The sequence below is a fragment of the Manduca sexta genome, unplaced genomic scaffold, assembly GCF_014839805.1.
Source record: "Manduca sexta isolate Smith_Timp_Sample1 unplaced genomic scaffold, JHU_Msex_v1.0 HiC_scaffold_1932, whole genome shotgun sequence".
NCBI classification, from domain to species: domain Eukaryota; kingdom Metazoa; phylum Arthropoda; class Insecta; order Lepidoptera; family Sphingidae; genus Manduca; species Manduca sexta.
This window is the reverse complement of record NW_023592846.1, coordinates 1-20,778: the sequence shown is the minus strand read 5'-3', so window position 1 is coordinate 20,778 and position 20,778 is coordinate 1. Positions and strand designations below refer to the sequence as shown.

Here is a 20,778-nt window from a genome sequence, read left to right as displayed (position 1 = left end):
CAGATTCTAAATCCAGCAGATCCCATACAAAGTGTTGTCATTTTACCTCATGGACTTAACTCTATGTTGTACTTACATTCCAGAGACGCTGAATTTTACTGTGAGTGAGTAAATTAATATCGATATGGGGAATCGATTATATTCTCCTGATTATCGGGTAGGTACATCATTAGTAGTGACTCACTGGTCACGTGACCATCAAAGCTTGGCTTTATCGTTTCATGATTGGTGCGTTTACGTTTTCCTGTGAGTTCTACGCTTGGCTGCAAGTGTACGGTCGTGTGGAAATCGAATATTATTTGTGCCGGGATTATTATTATAACAGAAAAAGTCTTCAACAATGTCTAAAGTAAAAAAGACTGTTACGTCTTCGACGAACGTAAGTGTCGTGTCATCAGTGCAAAGCCCAACGCAAACAAGCACACCTATAGGCGGCGGCGGCCGGCCCAACAGTCCGCTAAGTCCTACAAGACACACCCGCCTCCAAGAAAAAGATGCTCTACAAAATCTCAACGACAGACTGGCGGCCTACATTGATAAGGTTCGTCAGTTGGAAAGTGAGAATTCGGGCCTGCGTCGTGAAATCCAAACCACACAAGAGGTCATCACACGCGAGGTTTCCAATATAAAGGGAATGTATGAGCATGAACTGCAGGATGCCAGGAAGCTTTTAGACGACACCTCCCGCGAGAAAGCCAAATTGGAGATAGATTCCAAGAGATTGTACGAGGAAAATGATGATCTGAAGAAACGGTGAGTATTATTATCGTGTCATGATGCTATAATTATCCTTAGTATTGTATTAAACGGCATTGATGTCTACATGTGGCTAGGAACTTCTTCCGGCTAACCTTAGCGTCAAGTTTACGTCATCGGCGGTGTTCTGAGCGAGCGCGGTGTGACGAGCGCGGGCGACCTCGCCTTTACGACATAATGACATCATAGCCCGATTTAACCAAACTAATCAAATTCCTAAGTGTAACGATATGTCCACAGCGCAGTCGAAATTACAAGCTTCACGCTTGCCAATAGTTTGTAAACATAAACAGAATGTAACTGCAAACATTCACATGCCATTATTTTAATTAACAAATGCTTACTTTACAGAATATATTTTCGCATATTGATTCATTCATTCAGTGTTTTTATGTCAACACAGCAGTCATACTCGATAGTCACACTTCCAATTTGATGTGTTAACAATGAGTAATACCTTATTTCATAGTAAAGATTCATATGATTCTGAAAATCTATCATGTTTTAAATGATATTTAGTAAAAGAAAATGTATGTTTATTTCATATTTTATATGTTCATTTGTTTTATTCAAGTAATATTTTATGGCAACATTATATAAAAAGTTTCAAAAATCACAAAGTGACCCACATAATGTTTATTTAGATTTTAGCTAGTAATCTGGAAGACAATCTTTTTATGTCAAGGCTGAATGATCTCTCATATGAAACTATTTTTTTCAACAGCTTTATATATATTTAAAATTTCTTGAAACACAGATATCTAAAAACAAGAAAAATAAATATTAAAATCGCTTACAATAAAAGTTTTGTCACTTAATGTCAAAATCATCATTCATTTTTTCTTATTATTTGTAGTGCTTATATTCAATATGGAATAATAAACTAACATTTTATTATTTTATGAGCTTATTTTACCATTCCAAAAAAAAGGAAGTAAACTTTATTAATATCTTAATTATAGTATTTAAGAGTAACTTAGCAAAAATCTACCTAATTGGTTATTTATCAGTCAAAATTGTAGTAAAAGTATGAAATTATGTTGTAAATAATAACTTGTTAGAATCACTTCATCATAATCCATCTAAATCTATCATGGTAATCATGGCAGCTTGAATTGCATACAAGAAAGTAGACATTAGTAACCTACATAGAATATCAAACAGAACAGTTTGTTTGAATGTGGTATCCTCAAGAACTACTAAACCAATTTTGAAAGTTTTTCACTTATAGGAAACTATATTACTCCTACTTTTTATCCTGGAAAATATAAAATGGGAGGAGTGCAGGCAAAAGCTAGTAATGATAAAAATAAAAAAAAGTTTTTCCTTTAGTTTCTTATAACAAATGACCTACAATAAAGACCTTATAGATTAGAAGGTCTTGCAGTCTAAGTTACAGTGCTCGTTACTCAATGAGGTCAGAATTCTAATAGATAATTGATATGTTAAAACATTTGTTCAACAACACAAACATACAAAATGCTTGTTTATAGATGAGGTGAAATAAATTATTTGAACCTGTAAAAAATTATACATTATTTAGATTCTGTTAATATTAAATTTACCACCAATTTGGAAAGCAGTTCTCGCCAGAGATGAATTGAAGTTGAAGTATACTAAGTTGATCAACATTTTATAAAATACTATATTTTGCTATCGGCTCCAGTATGTTCCCATTGATTAAAATAAATGTCCCATTGTGCAGTTTCTAAGATAAAAGAGTAAACTATATACATATCTCTTTATTTATTTATTTTTCTAAAATCAGGTCTTGATCTATCTAAGTAAAATTTCATTCATAGTTAGTGTTCAATTCTGTAATTGTATGTTTATTATTATGAATTATTAAAATACAAGCAATTCAATCTTCTTTACAATATGTATTTATAATTTATATACACATAATTTTTTTTTTTTGTTTGGTGCCTGTTAATACTACCATATCCCTCCAGACCTTTAATTCCAAGTATTTTTTATTTAACTTTTGATATGTAAAGGGGATTTTAGTCAGCTGGTATTTGCACATAGTATTATCCATCACTTACCATTAAGGTTGAAATTACAAACAATATATCTATAAAAGTATCAGAATCCCATAATAAATTTGTTAATATTCTAATGAAGGATTTAAACTGAGAATCCGTAAATATAGTCATTATTAAATATACATTTACTAATAATTTAATATATTGTATTTTTTACTTATACATATTATTACTTTCAAATAACACATGCATTGTTGATAACTGATAGCCAGTTTTGTGTGGCTGATAAACTAATCCTGAAAGTATGTTGCTAATTGAAATACAACTCAAATGGCATCTGATATTGAGTGTCAGTCACCTTGACAAAGTTTGCCGTTTTCGTATATCATTGGATGGCAGTACTATCGCAAGGAGGCCGCCGACACAATTTTAATGATCTGCATGCACGCAATTTTGTTTACCGTTCGTGTATAAGTAAAAAAAATCATTCATAAAAGATTTATTAGCCTAATAGAGATTGAAAATAAACACAAATAAGGATTTACAATAATTCTTTCATATCTATGCTACAAAGTTATTTACTTATACAGTTATGAATTAAAATGATTGAGTAAAATCAACAATTATGAATTAGTTAAGTAATTTTCGAAGACATTTTTATTTTCTTAATTTAAAATGGTTATTGAAATTCATATTAATAGAAGCTATGCAATAATTGGTCACATACGGGCTACTGGTCATACAAAATGTCGGTTTTATCTGTTAATATAAATTAATATTGAAATAAATAAATATTGACACATGACATGACTCATTCTACTCTACTGATACGCATGAATGACTATGCTCAAGTTTGTTATTTATAATATACAAACTTAAAAATGTCTTAAAAAATTAAAATTAGCATTTTATTTTTGTGTTATATATCTATTTATCTTACAGGTTACCCGTAAATTATGCCTAGGACTTGTAATTTAGTAACATCTGCATTCTTATACAACACTTAAAAGTTTAAACTATTTTAATTGTATCTTGAACCTATATTTTTTGAAATCTATTGCGCATTAGGTAATTATTTTATTAACATAAACAATCCAACATAATTAGAACAATAGCCAATGCCAGTAAACATTAAGGCGCCTTAAACTAACATTTCTAAAGACTAAATTTGTTTCCTTATACAAGACTGCCAGACCTTGGTTAGTGCAAATTTACATTCTAAAGCCAGGTCAAGGTAATTCATTTTGCATAGGATCACTACCAATTAAATTATAGTGACATCTCTTATCAGGCACACCTCAGTGTATACTGATAATTTCTATCACACCAGATTGTATTATTAACTTGGGGTTATACAAGAATTTACTACTTGCACATTTTTTAATAATTAATATAAACAGCTAGGAATTATAAATTATGAGAATGAGTTTGATACATTTTTTGATACTGTAGTGATATGTTGAAACATTTTTACTAATAGGTGTAACACAAAATTTGATATAATGTTGTTATTGTAGCATATTTTTCTTTAACAATACTGCTGTGAATGTATACTATTTGTGCTTGTTTTTATTGCATGTTGTTCTGATATATTTTATTATTATTATTATGTATATTGTTTTGTAGAGACTTTGTTTGATCCTAAGGATATAAATAATCCGCTTTTTCAATTCAAATGACAAAGAAGGTGAGTTTATGAACACAATGTCGGCTTAGGTTAAAATTTACATTTGAGTCAACTTATTTAAATTTTTTATTAAAGTATTGAGACATGGTTTACAAATTACAATTAATTCGGAAAGTAATTGCTATATTAATCTCGAAAGATTAAATTTACAGAACTATAAAAATATTATCGTAGTTTTTCCATCTTTGCCTTATTTTGTACCTACAAATGTTTGCGTAACACCTCCATTTCCGTGTGACTAAGTAGTTCTTTTCGTTCGACCTTGGCACCATAAAGGAAGCTGTTAACTGCAGCTTATTTGCAATTTTTACCTTGTTAAAACCTGATAATGCCAATTGTCTGTTTTATTGTATATGTATGTTAAATGAGTCGCTATCGCACAGCGTCGAAAGTGGCTTCTTATAAGAAATAACACTTCAAATATTGTAACAATTATTTTACGGGACCAAAAAGTATTAACTCTAGAACTACATTTACTGAGTAGTTAAATTAAATAATAATAAATTGCAAATAAAAGCGACAATACGTGATAACTACATACGCTTTAGCAGTATTTATTGAGTTATTATGATAAAAAAAAATTAAAGGTGTTCTGAGGTATTCGAGATTTGTTCTCTAGATTTTAATATGTTGAAATTTTAATTTCCCCCAATTTTTACTCTACAATCTACATCGAATATAGTCCATAATACTAATTATGGATGCGAGACGCATCGTCTTTTTTACCTTTCAATGGCTCGTTTTCGAGTATAAATAAAAAATTGGAGAGGTCATTGCCATTGCCTATCAATGATACAGTCGTTTTTATCGACACCGTACGTTAGCTAATGTATCGCATGCATATAATTTACCCGCGTAATTTTTTTGTATTTACGAATTAGGTACGATCTTTGTAATCGATATGGGAACATATTTTTCTACATCACAATATATTGTATGTATGTCAAGTTTAGTTCTCGTGGGGAGTTAAAAAAATATGTATAAATAAATCTGTTACCGAATTTTATTTATAATTTATACAATAAAAAATCTTTAGTTCATTATTGTAAAGTAGTAAGGACCTATATTTTTGGTATTTGTTTTTACCATAGATTGAGAAGTTTACATAGGCTACTATATAGTGTTTACTGCGGTTTGTAAGAAATTATACGTACTTATAAATTAAGCACGATGACTGCAAAAATAAAACTAAACATGAAATTGTAAATGTGACTTTGGTACGGCGGGTGTTGACCCTGAGTAGCTTACGTCAGCCACACTGCACGGCCGGCCGCCCACCGATTAAGCACAAACCGCGTTTCCAATGCACAGCATATAAAAAAACTACATCCAAGCTTATGTTTCATTCATGCGTCTGGGGACAATTGACTGCTAACTAACACATCCGGAATGTCATCTAATTCTAATGGACTTGTGGATGTTCAAGATTACTTCATGGAGTCTTTGAAAGCAAAAATTGTGCTTAATCTTAGCATTTCTTTAGATAAAAACATTTTGGTAGATCTAAAATTTAATGCCAATGCCACAGAGTGGTTACATGCAAAATCGTTTATAGCGGCGTGCTTCCAATTTTTTTAACTCTAATGTAAAAAAACATAGTCAATGATATAGTGTAGGTCCATGCTCCCCGAGACGGAGTCTAAATTTGCCGCCCAAGGCACTGGGCGAGGGCATAATAAAAAAAATGTCATTATAAAAAATAGGATTCATGCACGCGCCCCGTAGTCACTGGAACTTGCAACAAAAGTAAAAAAATGTAAAGGATTTATTTTACACATTTTGGCGACACCCAAAAATACCACCAGGGGAGGCTCCCCTTCCCAAATACGCTATACCATTGCCCGTAATAACCGACATCGTGCGATAGACATTACTATAGTATTATGCCCTATTTATTATACAGAGTACAGCAAACACTTAACTTCACTGCTTTTGGCTTCATCGCATAATTACTATCAATATTTGCACATGAAGTTAGACGTGCCGTAAGTACGATATGGTCGATAGTTTAACGATGACATAACCGTTATATTTGCAGCGTATGACATCAAAAAGTGCACAGCCTTCAGAAAGAAACTTATCAATAAAGATCAGGGTTAAATATTATATTCAGTTTTTAATATTTATATTGATGCTACAAAGAAGGTTATTTCTTATAGACCATAATATAAAAAAAAACGCGCACAGCTTTTGGTTCCATATGCTTACGTCTTTACAATGAAAGAACGGCTGACCTATTTTATAAAATGCATTAAGGAAGAAGCCACAGCAATGAATAAGCGTGGTATTACTAATTCTTATGAACCGGAACCGATAATTTAAAAAACAAATTTACAATCCCACTCTCCCGCTTTACACATTTCCTTTACACATTTCCTTCCACTCACGTGCAGGTCGTCTATTTTGGTTATTTTGAATATTTTTGGGACTGACACGTTAACAAAACCTCTAAAATGGTAAAATTCTTAACTAGTCGTCCCATTTACTTTTGTTTATACCGTAACCAGTTTACATCAAATATTTATGTTACTGAATCTTCAACACGTTTATTACGTTAAAACAGGTGAATCTCGCCTTTATTTGCAAGTTTCCCTTTACCATGCTCATGACGATTTAAATATTACAATATGTTCAACAGTGCGACGTCTAGCCTCCCCCGCATAGTTTCTAGCGCTGGTAAGTTCAAAATAAGCTCTGAGCGTAGGTGTAACCCTGTAGCCGGTCTCCATGTTAAACGTTTCCGTGTGGCTGGAAACTGCGGGCAAAAACTAGGTCGTTGTTAAGTTTGTTATTTATAGCATTTAAAAAGTCTCGAAATAAACGTCCACGACGATCACGCGTAACGTTTATGGTGGTTTAGTCGTTACATTACCGACGGGGACATTATGAACATATTAATATCGCACGCAAAAATTTCGCTGATAAAAGCAGATTAATTGTGTATATTATCAAACAAAATGAAAATAACCTATGAATGTAAATGTGTATTAAAACTGTTCGTATGTTACATGCTTTACGTTATTAAAACTACGATAAAAATTCATAATGACTCATTAGAAGCTTATGTCAATGACAAATCACGTAATCTTTATTTTAAAAGTTTGACCAGCTTCTAACTTTGGAGGTGATGGTTGCCTTTACATAATAATTTGAAACGTCATGTCTAAATAAAAACTCGTAAACGCTCACACAAGGTACAATGACGACATCGTTTGATCAATACGAATTTTTGGTTGGTAATCCGGTTTTTATATTTTTGATGCGCGCGGCCATGGCCTACTTGACTAAGTTGCTGGAAGATATTAATCATCCCCCTTTTTTAACCCCGTCACGCAAACAATATCACTTCTATAATTATACACATATAAAATGAACTGATTATATTATGCAAGCACGGCAAAGCCAATTAATAGTAGTTACGATTTTAGAATTGTTTTCATTCATTTTCTTGTACAGCACTTAATTATTGTTTTGTTTTATTAATTTATCGAGAAACCCTCTTATTGGTATGTTTTAATGACATCGTACTTGTTTAGCTATGATTTTAGAGTTGCGACAGAAATATATTTTTGCTGTGTACTTTATTTGACTTTCAAATGTGTTATTTACACACTGCACACTACTCCAGCGTTAGATAATTTACTTGTCGAAAATATTGTTCATCACGCGCTTATCTACATGTTATTTGAGTCTTTATTTGCTTAATTTTATACATATGTATTCTTTGTAAAAAAAACTATTTACAATATAATGTAGGAGCAAAATATGCCATTTGTTAAAGGGTAACATTATCGATTAAAAGTCAGTTCGACCCCTCGGATATGCTCCCGCATACGGGCCCCTACGTTAGCACTTACCATGGAGATAAATAAAATTATAAAGAGCCATTTTACGTACACAATGCGCGGGAACTGGCTTGTTTACAAAAACATTCCACATGTGTGTTGCGCAACCCGCGCGCGTCGTGCGTTGTCGCCGCTTGCGTGGATACCGCCGTATTGACGCTTCAGGTGTCGGTTTTTTACAACCTGTTACTAAGAAATCACCTATTTATCAAACAAAAGGCGCTTCACTTATAAATTCAAGGATAATTTGAGGTTATGTAGAGCTTGGCTTCGTGTTTTTCGTAATGTTGGATAATACGAGTTGGTTATGCGGTTTACAATAAATTTTATTTTCTTGAAATCTTTTATTGACATACTACTTCATTCTGTATCAGAATATATCGCTCAATTTATAATTTTTTGCCTCTAGCTTACAAATATTATATTATTCGGCTCTTAAGTTTGAACATTGTTCCGCATTCTAAATGAACTGTCATACTAGCGGACTAAAGTATATTAATGTCGATACCATTTACATTTAGCGATTAACGCATAACATACACGAAAGCATGCCATTTTTTTTTTTTTTCGCGGATAAAGTCCCTTATTACTACCGCCCAGCCTTCGTGGGGGGCGACTGAGCGGTTATGCTGGGGTAACCGTGCCTTACGGCCCGGCGTTGAGCCGCCCGGATTTGATAACGACCTTCGGGCGACCGCCGGGCCGAGTCCCTAACCCTATATACAACTTAAACCTATGCACGGCCTACCAGCTAAAACTCCGCGGTGGCTCCTCTTCGGCGCATTAGGGACGGCTGCGGGCTTCCTCTGACGTTGAAGTGTCTAGTCTGCGACCGCAGCCGCCCCTGCGCGGTGCCGCCTTGCGGCTCGTCTCCTATGGGGCTCAGAAGCCTCCGCGCACCGAAGGACGCCCTCGGCGTCTACGGCAGCGTGAGGCCAACTACACTCACTGCCGTCCAACCCGGGGGTTAACCGACAAATGTGCAAAGATGCACAGAGATGCACTAGGGCGGACATCCCCCTGCTGCCCGCCGACGACCCCCTTCGTGGTCCCTATTAGTCGCCTCTTACGACAGGCAGGGGATACCGTGGTGGAATTCTCCAAACGCCCCCATTCCACAGGGCGGACGAAAGCATGTCTTAGGTTTCGACTCTATGTAAAGTAAAATTAGGTTCTGCGCACGACACATTTTCATTTACCACGCGCATTATATTCGGTATTTCTGTGAATTATATGTTTTCATTAGACATTTCGAGCATTTTGTGTAAGTTGTGAGCTATAGACGATTGTCTTCTAAATGATATAACCATAATAGAGAGATCTCTTTTCCCAGTAACATTTGGGTGGTAGATAATATTATGAACATTAATATTTTTTTCCTTTTTTTTTTTTTTATTGTTTTGAATGTCGAGACGAGCTTGCCTTTCGCCTGATGGTAAGAGATACGGCCGCCCATAAAAAGTAGAAACACCATCCACCACCTTGAATTACAAAGTGTTGTTTTGGTATTCCACTGTGCTCGCCATCCTGAGCCATGACATGTTAAGTCTTATTATGTCCAGTAGTTACACTGGCTACAAGTTTTTTTTTTAAGAACCAGTTAACTAAAATGTATTTTTTTTTACAGTCTGGACAAGAAGACGAAGGATTTGGCTCAGGCTGAGAACTTGGCGCGTCATTATGAGAGTCGTTACACCGAGGAGAACAACAAGTACAACAGCGCTCTCGCTGACAAAAAGAAGGCCCAGGATGAGGCCAGGGTTAGTGATACTCATAATATAGTCTAATGAAGTCAATTTACAGTTCATGTGTAACCTTAAAATGATCACTCCACAATAATGAAAACTTTTGCTTACTTACACTCATGGCTATGGAAGATTTTTTTTTAAGCTGTTTTCACGCTGATTTTTTTTTATATGAAGAAGGAATTATTTAGAGACTTTTTTTACATTTATCTTCTCTAGATTTCATTTGCAGATTTATGATTATGTAGATAGTTTAGGTCCATAATATGATAAACAAGATTAAGATTTACTTTTCAATCGTAACCAGGAACTCGCTAAAGAACTGGAAAAGCTACGCAAAGTGTACGCGGATACGCGCAAAACCCTAGAAGAAGAGATGTTGTGCCGCATCGACATGGAGAACACCGTGCAGAGTCTCCGCGAAGAGCTCTCCTTCAAGGACCAGGTGTTCCAGCAGGAGCTGCAGGAGACGCGCACCAGGCGCCAGGTCGAAATCTCGGAGATTGGTTAGTAATTTATATTCAATTATTATTATCGTAATATAAGACTTATAGATCTAGTAAAAACTATGTTATAGCAAAAGATATTTTTTGAGCTATGCATAAAACTTTATACCTATATTTTTTTGTAGACGGTCGTCTGGCCCAACAATACGAGGCTAAGCTGCAGCAAAGCCTGCAAGAGTTACGCGAGCAACAGGAGGCTAACATCAAGGCCAACCGTGACGAGATCGAAGCTCTCTATGAGAATAAGGTATTGTGCGAAACATCATTAAATTGAATGTATAATATCTTTTCAATAATTCAACCATAATTTGGAGTTCAACATGAAATTAGTAGAATGTATCACCTATAAATAGCAATTATCAATTCCAAATTATATTTTGAACATATCATTGCCGCTTTCGTTACTTATATTATGTGTACAAATTAGTTAGAAATTTGAAATTAAATTCCTGTATTGTGTTTTGTTTACCAGCTGAAGAATCTGCAAGCGGCCTCGAACCGCAACAGCACGGCGGCGACGGTGGCGGTGGAGGAGCTGCGCACCATGCGCTCCAGACTCGACACGCTCAACTCCGCAACCTCAACGAGCTCGAGAACAAGAACGCCGCCCTTAGCGTGAGTACTAAGATACTTTTAAATGTATTAAACGAACATACAAAACACGATTTACTCTTCCAGTGAACTTGCTAAACATACAAAACCCCGTTTTTTAGTAAACTTTTGTTATCTCTAAGAAAGTCGTACAAAAATTTTGATGTTCCATGTGTTTTGTTTTTATCCTGGACTCAGTATATACCTAGTCTTGCCATAAATATTGTAATAAAGAAAAAAGAAAATTGTTAACTGCAAATAACATTTATTACTTTTACAGTGTGTCAGTTTAATACATAAATATAAAACAATTAAAAATATAAAAAGCTTATTCGAAGTGGTCTCCATTGGCTGCAATACAGTCCTTTAAACGATGAGGCCAGTTATCAATAGAAGCACGCACTCTTTCCATGGGAAAATTCTTCACTGCCAATCGTATAGATTGTTTTAGGGACTCCAAATTATCATGGCGTTTAGAGCAAGCTGTACTCTCTAAAACTGACCACAAATCATAATCCAGCGGATTAAGATCGGGACTAGACGACGGCCAGTCTTCAGCTCTGATGAAGTCCGAAACGTTCGATTCCAACCAAGACTGCGTGGACCGAGCTTTATGACCCGGCGCCGAGTCTTGCTGGAAGGACCATACTTGGTTATTGAACATGGTGATGTTAAGGGGCTTAACTACCTTCTCAAGAATGGTATCTTGATACACTTGTGCCGATGTTTTGATACCTTTTCACAAAAATATGGCTCAGTCACTCCTTCATAGCTAACACCCCACCAAACCATCACTGAAGTCGGATAATGTCCACGTTGCACTCTGTCGACTAATTGGGAAGCTTCCTTAGAGCTTTGAGCATAAATACGGTCATTTTGTTTGTTAAAATGTTGCTCAATTGTAAAAATTTTCTCATCCGTAAACAAAATTTTTCTGTGACCTCCCTTTGCGTACCGCTTCAGTAGTTGTTTCGATTTTACCACCCTATTCTTCTTTAAATTATCAGTTAAGAAATGGCCAGTGCGTCTCTTATAGGCTGCAAGTCCTAAGTCATCTTTTAAAATACGCGACATGGTTCTAGGTGCTATCTTCATTTCCCGAGATAAAATCTTTTGCTTTCGGACAGGATTTCTTCGAATTCTTTCCCTTACTGCTTTGACCACCTTTTTCGTACCGAACACTACGTGGACGGCCAGATCTTTTCTGTCACAAACAGAGGAGGTCTCATTGTACCTATTAATAGCCCGGTACACAAACATTTTACTAATACCAAGTGTATGGAGAGTTTTAAAAATTGCATTTGGCTCCATACCTACTTTGTGTAATGCTATCACAGCGATTCGGTTCTCTTTATCACCCCACACCATTTTAATATCGCAAAATATTTTACAATGTATTGGCGCCAAAATGAGAAAACACAATGAACAATCGTATAAAAATGACAGATTCGAAATTCAAATGTAATATTTTTTTATAATTAAGTGTAACAGTATTTATGGCCAGACTAAGTATACTACTAATCTGCCTTACTGGATGTGTACGACCATACGCAGATTACGATTACGAGTGTTAGGTCACTGTGACGCGGTTTTTGTTCGTGGAAGGATGGACTTGGGAGCCTAAATAATCAAGTGCCTTCTCTTCAACAATATTCCTAACATAAGATTATATTGTTAAACCATTAATTACAGGTTGTGCATCTGTGTGTTTATTAAGCATACCCTCAACCCAATCTCGTCTATAATGTTCAGAACCGTTGCCGCGAGCTGGAGCGCCAGCTGGAGTCGGAGGCGCGCGCGGCACGCGGAGGACCTCGCCTCGCTCGAGCAGGAGCTGGCGCGCCTGCGCGACGAGATGGCCGCCCAGCTGCGCGAGTACGCCACGCTCATGGACATCAAGATCTCGCTGGACCACGAGATCGCCACTTACCGCGCGCTCATCGAGGGCGAAGAGGACAGGTTCGTACTCAATACATACGAAAGCTGACCTTGTAAGTCTTTTACTCTTGATTTGCCACTCGGGAATGTAAATTCTCATTTGTTATATCTATTATAGCAATTCATGAATTTGAAGTGACTAAATGCAATCCCACATTTCCAGGTTAAATCTCACTTCCCAATCTCCGGGTCGTGAGTCGCGCGCATCCGCGAGCGGGTCTCGCGTGACACCATCGCGCCGCGCCACGCCGCTGCGCGCTACACGCAAACGCACCTTACTCGACGAGAGCGAGGAGCGCAGCCTGCAAGATTTCAGCGTCACCTCCAGTGCTAAACTCGACCTGGAAGTCGCCGAGGCCGACCCCGACGGCAACTTCGTCAAGATCAGGAACACTGGAAAGAAAGTAAGACTGCTATAATATTATAAACACGATGATTTTTTTAGCGAACCATAGACTGTTTGTCGTAAGGAATATGTTTGCTCATTTTTATTTACACAGATTACATCTGCTATAAAAATTGACGTAGATAAGAAATGACCTAAAAACTCAATTTGACTGATAGAAACTGTGTATTTTAGCAGTACGCACTAATATAGGCAGTTGAAATACACTTTTAAAACGTTAAAATGTACAAACTGTAAATGAAATGAAGGTAACACTACATCCACACAACTTTTTGGCAGGAAATCAGCCTGGGCGGGTTCCAGATAATGCGCAAGGCTGGCGAGCAAGAAACCTTGTTCAAGTTCCACCGCACGGTGAAGCTGGAGCCGGGCGCGGTGACGACCGTGTGGTCGGCGGACTCGGGCGCCACGCAACGACCCGCCGCGCGACATCGTCATGAAGGGACAGAAGTGGTTCGTCGCAGACACGTTCACCACCGCGCTGCTTAACACCGAGCAAGAGGTAATTACCATTCATAAGCAATTAATACCACTATTGACAAAGTATTGATATTCAAATAAACTTAAAACTTTACTTTGTCCTATTGGTGGGATTAAAATTATCTAATGACTAATATGTGTTGGTATTTAAATTTGTTTTATATTTGTCAAAAATGTTGGGTCAAATTTGTTATACCTTCGAACTGTATATTTTCATAGTAGAGCTCTAATATAAAGATGATTATTAACGTATGCACCTGTTTCAGATCGTGGCCATGTCGAAGCTGCAGCGAAGACAGTTCAGCATGAGCGAGCAGAGGCGCCGCGAAATCGGACACAAATACCCCCGCCGCGAACCGGTAGTGTATTAATTATGCCTTTGTACATGTGAAATATAACATACAATAACGAATTTTCTCAGAATTAAATACAACATAACACTATCTAAATTAACTGTTGGTTTCTTCACAGACTGGCGAGGTTCGTGAAGGTGACGAGAACTGCCGTATAATGTAAAGAGACCTCGGCAATCACTCGGGCTAGTGTCCGGACTTTCGCCACTCGGTGCCTCTAACACTCCTCAGGAGTTGTGGACTCTGCCCTATGGGCATTCACCCCTAAAGCGTTTCAAAATAGTATATCTTTATAGCCGGTTTTAGTTCTATGCCGATCTGATCTTTTTATATAAGGGAATTTTTACTTTTCTTAAAATTATCTTCACTGTATTGTTACAAATGGACAGAGATAATTGATGTGTACTTCATTTGCTCACATTTATTTATGTCGAGAATTTGAATAGAATATTAACTATGAGATATAATTTATGAATTAAGGATATACCATGAAAACATAATGGAATAGTTCTGAAACAGGCTTCAATGGCATTCATATGTGGCATCATGTAAATCATATTAACAAAGCTTACTATTTCTTTCTTGTATGCTCATTAAAAACTTTACATAATAAATCATTGAAAAAAAATTATTAGATGTGAAACTGCTCTACTAAATACTTTCTATAACAATTGCCACAGAATCCTGTCCAACAAAGTGTCTTATAATGTCCAGTGTTTATTAGGCCGAAGAGGCCAATAAATAATTGATTATCCTTGGTTGTCAATTTTAAGAATATCAGCTTTTACAAATAATATTATCGATATCACAGTCAAATCACTGCCAATTATTGTGGCATTCTCATTTGTGTAAGTGAGTGAACAAAGTACAAAGTTTTGTTTCACACTTAAGTGGGTAAGTATAGCTTGTTATTAAATCCCCCACCCCTCGAAAAACGTTAGATGATAAGTAATTTTATATCATTAATTAATTTAAATTTTAAAAATTCATCTAATACCGAGAGTTATATGGGTAGATGAAATCTACTGATTATCATGATTATTCTTAGTGAACTTGGACTAGATAGATCATCTTAGTAGGTTAAGTGTCGGTGGACGTAAGGTAACGCGACATAGCGACGTGACGATATGGTTCAGTCAATCCATATAAACATGAAAAAACAGGTGCAAGTCTCAAATAAAAGGCTCTCAAGCAAAACAGAATATAAAAGCATTTATTATACTAAACCAATATAAATTAAGTGTCATTATCAGATAACAAAATTAGTATGTATTTTATTTAGATTAAAAGTAATTCACGTTTTGTTTACAAATTATACATTTTGGAATCTAATTCATGTGGGTTTTGTTTTCGGTTATTGTATAATCTCATGAGACTTTTTAATTTGGACCTAGTTTGTAACTTCTGTGTGTAATAAAATACATATTATAAAAATAAAGTATATTTAGGTGTAAAACTGCATTTTATTTCAAAACTTTATTATGTGTATATAGATTATCATGATAGATGATTTATCATGCTGACTTGGTGTTTTGGGGAGACAGCTTGACATTATTAACTGATTACCATATCTATATCATTTCGAATTTGGTGTCCTCATGGATATGTTTCTAACATAGCTAGAAGTAGATCTTTTAGCTCTATATTGAGGCAGGTAACCCTAAGAACATTTATAATACAATGCAAAGGCAACCTGTGAAACTATTAACTATTTTACAAGCAATTTTGAGCTACTCTAGAAAATATAAATTCCGCTTTATGGTAAATATTGCGGATTCCCATGGGCCTGTTAGGAAGGGGAGAGACCTACCATACACTCAACTCCCAAATTTTCATTTGCCCCTCTTGTGACCAAGATGGCTTTTGCACTCTGCCAATCCATAATTCTGTCAGGCATCCTTCCTATTCCCTTAATTCCCTACTGAACATTTGTTCTAAATCTTTACGGGCGGGAATATGCAAATATTTTGCAATAATTTTATGAAAAATGCATTATATGCATAGTAAGCCCTAGTAAATTCTTTGTAGTAAGTAGGTTGCAAATTAGAGTTGTGTGTACCTACTTTAGAAGATCCACTGAATCAACAATTTTAGAGGCATTTTCGTTGATACACACCATCAGAAGTATGGCTTATTTTGTTGCTCTCGTTTTTAAAAAAATCTTTCATGCAGGGTCCACACGTTAGCCCCAACGCTGGTGCCAGCGTTGGTTGGTTATTTTCGTGAGGCGTCCACACATGGGCTTTTATACTTGTCCAGTCTCGACAGAGCCAACATTAGTATGTCCGATACAGAAATCGTAATTTCTCTAGGCGCTTTTACTGTACTGAGTTACAATACTTTTATTTTTATGATCCATCCGAGATCCTGATTGGATGAGCCTGGTTTTGTTCTAAAAATTCTATAACTTTTTCATTTGTCTTGGCTTTTCTCTTGACTTAGCAAATCACCAAGGTGTGGACGGATCCCCAATGTTGGCAGCAGATTCCTTTGATCTGTTATCAAAAAACCGACACGCGTTGACCAACTACCAACGTTGGGGCCAATGCTATTTTCTAGATCCACACGTTGGACCAGTATCGTTGGGGCCAACGTGTATAGCCGGCCTTAGTCTAGTTGAAACTCGAACTGGTTTTTTTTTAATTTATTTATTACGGCTCTGGATTAACTTGAACTTGGCAAGTGCAGTATTACCAGACCTAACTTTTTTGTACAGGTTTTGATACTTTTATAACCTGACTACAAAAAGTGTAGACAAAAATTCATTATTCTAAATAAATTAATTCGAACTTTATTATCTATAACCTCTTTCGTGTGTAAGAAACGTATGAATACTTTACTTAATTTCTAACTCGTTTGCAGTGTACCTGGATAGTTCATGGCATATAAGTAATCCCTAAAGGATGAATTTCCTTTTAAGGGCCACCTGAGGATGTAGGATTTCCTTCGAAAAGAATTTTGTCGAACTTACTTCTAAGCTTACCGGCTTCTACTTATTCTGTAAGTTAATAATAATTATAAAAAAAATTGTACAGTGGATCATTAATTAATAATTGTAGTTTATAATGCAATAAGTAAAGGAAAGAAGTTTTGATAAAATTAATGGCTCATGAATATAACTTTATATTCCTTATTCATCTATGAATAGAATAAAGTATACTTATTTTACTTTGATAAGCACCCATGTATAAACATTGCTATGTTTAAGTGCAACGCCGCGCCGTTACATAAAGATAACAATGATGACATCCCATACAGGTTTTAGTTTTAAGTTTTACCAATTAGGAAAAACACGTTTAAAATCACATAATATTACAGAAAATAAAGGTGTTCAAACTCATAACTGGCTTTTCGACAGTATATGTATTTTTTGGAGAATTCATATTGGCGACATTGGCCCTAATGTCAAAACATCTGTTACTCTATCCTATATTTCTTAGAGGTTATCTTTGCGTATTTATTTTTGAAATATGAATTAAAATTATACTTATATTTAAAAGAATCAATGTGCTTTATTTTTCCTGTAAATAAATATTGCTTATCTAAGTAAACATTAAAATAATTATCCGATATATAGGAACATAGAAGACCGGTATTTAACTGAAAAGTAAAGAAGATTTACTTCAATATGGATTGTTAAGCTAACAACAACAGTAAGTGTATTGGATACTTATTTAAAATCTGCTTAATAGAGTACCAGCTGACATTAACTACTTAGGGGAAATCGTAGACAGTTGTTTCTTATTTACATCTCTCCATTAAATTGCAAACAATTTAGGATAGCATTATTTAATATTCGCAGAGCTGGGTAAAATACACACTGTCCTTTAATTAAAATACATTATTTTGACTATTTTTATTTAAAATACAAAGCACAAAATACAGTCAGTTGTTAAGTAATGTGAATAGAATAGAACTAATCCAGCCCAACCTATCAATCAGTAAAAAAAGAATTTCCTTTCATGAACACTAGATTTTTTAATGTAGGAAAAACAGCCTCTTGTTGGAGAATGAATAATTATTTTCTGCAGAATGCAACCATTAAAAAGATTGCTAAATGTATTTTGAATTCATAAGAACTTGAAATACTCACCACAAAAAACCTCTGTGTCAGGTATTTGAAATACCAATAACAAAGATTTTTTTAGGAAGTACTTGAAATATAAATACCAAATTTCAATTATATATTTTAATTTTAAATAAGTAATTCAAATACTGCTCAACCTTGAATATTTATGTTGAATGTCTCTCAATAAACTACCTAGTAAGTATATCATAAAACCAGAAAATAGAACCTATCGAGTCTCTCCTGTACTGGGTAGAAAGTTAAGGGTCTTGGATGGAAAGAGCTATTTAAAATTTTACAGATCACACTCTCAAAAGAAGCATTTGCTTATTCTTAGAAACAAGTTTATTAGTTATTTTGATGAAATCAACAGTAAAAGAATTCAATGGATCTGTTCTTAAGATGCCATTAATGGGTTTTTCCAGAATAAAAGTCTGGCTATATATTTCTCCAGGATAAAAATTAGCCTATGTCCTTCCCAGGGTCTTGAACTATCTCTATATCAAATTTAATGGAAATCTGTTGAGTAGTTTTTCAGTTTATCGCGTAAAGACAGGCAGACAGATGCAACAGGGAATTTGTATTATAATATATTTTTAGAACTTATAAGGGGAACAATTCCATCATATATGTTTTTCGCATTTACGCAGCGCACACTACAGATTACAGAAGCACAACAAGGTATACATTTTCCCTGTTTTTGCAACATTTTTCATTGATGCTCTGCCCTTATTAGTCACGGTATAATCAATGTTATATAGCCTAGTCTTCCGCGATAAATGGGCTATCTAACATTCAAAGATTTTTCTATTCGAACCGAGTTCCTGACATTAGCGCGTTCAAACAAACTAACTCTTCAACTTTATATAACAGTATAGACAAAAGAACATAAGTCATTTTTCCTGGATCAAAAAATATATTATTTCGGTAAAAGTTCAAATTACCTACATTTTTATGACGATTGAGATAACCGCAATTTGCAACCCGTCCCCTTTCATCTGGGACCGCGCATAATCACTGTGTGGACTATTAAAAAACACTTCTTTTTTTTGTGTACCTATCAAATATTAGATACTTTTCATTACAGAAAAAATATTTTTTAGGCAATATGATATTTTTGGCAAAATTAACGCGAGGAAAGTGGTAATTCTCTTCACATTGTAAAAAATCGAATCATCCTTCAGAGTGATTTGTTGTCGTAACAATACAAAGAAGGCCGTATTTGGGTAAATGCGGCATTGGTGGCTCCACATCCGGAGGGTCCAGTGCGGCTTCCACACCTTGACCCAGGTGGGCGGTGCGGCGCAATAGGTCATGAGAGAGAGGCGCGCGCTCGCGGGGGGTATGTTTGGGCGGGCGTAGTAGCGTAGTGACGTCAGAAACGAGCAATATCGACCCAGCCCGCCGTCAAAACAACCCACCTCCCCTCCTTTCTTAACCAGCGGCCGCACCGCGCAACTACGCAGCGCGCCGCCCGGAAGTTTGCCCACGCTAATGGAAAACATTCATGGATCGCTTTGATGAGATTCTTCGGCTTACTTACAACGAGATGTTATACGCAGCGCTGGCAAAAAAATCGCCTTATTTAATGAAACATAATTGGTTTTCTGTGTTCAATGTTTTGCCATTAATTTTAGAGAACAAAACCTTCTCTTTTCGTAAATATTTTAAAAATACGAAATGCGAATGATTCTTTATGATTTACTTTAACCTTGTAAACGTTATTAACAAATTCAAGATGGTAAGCGTCCGCTAAATCCTGACTATCAACAGCTATGCCTACTTGTTATTTTACTCCCTTTAACGTTTGTACGCGCCATTTGGGTTGAAGTATCTTTCGTAGTGCGCAGTAGCTTCTGCTGGGGTGGCATATCCTGCGAATTTTCTGCCTTACAACCTTGACCTAAAACGGAAAGGTATTTGATTCTCTAAAAGAATTTTCCGTTGCCTCTTAGCCGTCTATATTTATTATATTGACATGTATCTGAATATCTTAACATCACGTGTCTTAGACTCACTTGTTCGTTTGCTGACCTATGCTATCAAAAAAACCATTTTATAGGAAGAACGAAAACATATCAAATTAAGTAAGTACTTAAATATTTTAATTCAGAATATATTGTTCCAGAATAATTTTAAACTTAAGCACACATGCTATGCACCAACTATGGCTACAATTTTAGAAAATATTAAATTGCCTATAAAACGGAACAAAAGATCCCAATATATGTTGTCGAAGAACATAATGATGCTTTGCAATTTATATATTCAGCTATTGGCGGTAAAAATTGCCAGTGGAAGGAACAGTTTTACTTCATTTGGACGCTCACCCAGACATGCTGATTGATCGTAAATTAAAGGGGAAGACGCGCGCTCCGGAAGAAACTACTGCCGTTATTACAGATTGAAAATTGGATTGT

At 35.6% G+C, this 20,778-nt stretch overlaps 1 protein-coding gene and 1 long non-coding RNA gene across 2 annotated transcripts; both read left to right on the top strand.

The window, feature by feature from the left end:
• Positions 1–204: 204 nt before the first annotated feature.
• LOC115443737 (lamin-C) lies at positions 205–15,748 on the top strand. The gene is given in 13 exon segments (XM_030169266.2): positions 205–753; positions 9,901–10,033; positions 10,326–10,524; positions 10,650–10,771; positions 10,997–11,098; positions 11,101–11,139; positions 12,868–12,906; positions 12,908–13,074; positions 13,217–13,457; positions 13,739–13,870; positions 13,872–13,961; positions 14,206–14,298; positions 14,411–15,748. Coding segments are annotated over 13 exon segments (1,815 nt in total). The 5' UTR covers positions 205–340; the 3' UTR covers positions 14,456–15,748.
• Positions 15,749–17,676: 1,928 nt separating this feature from the next.
• Positions 17,677–20,545, top strand: LOC119191802. Its single transcript, XR_005113532.1, has 2 exons — positions 17,677–17,945; positions 20,487–20,545. It is a non-coding gene; the product is annotated as an uncharacterized LOC119191802 (long non-coding RNA).
• The last annotated feature ends 233 nt before the right edge of the window (positions 20,546–20,778 follow it).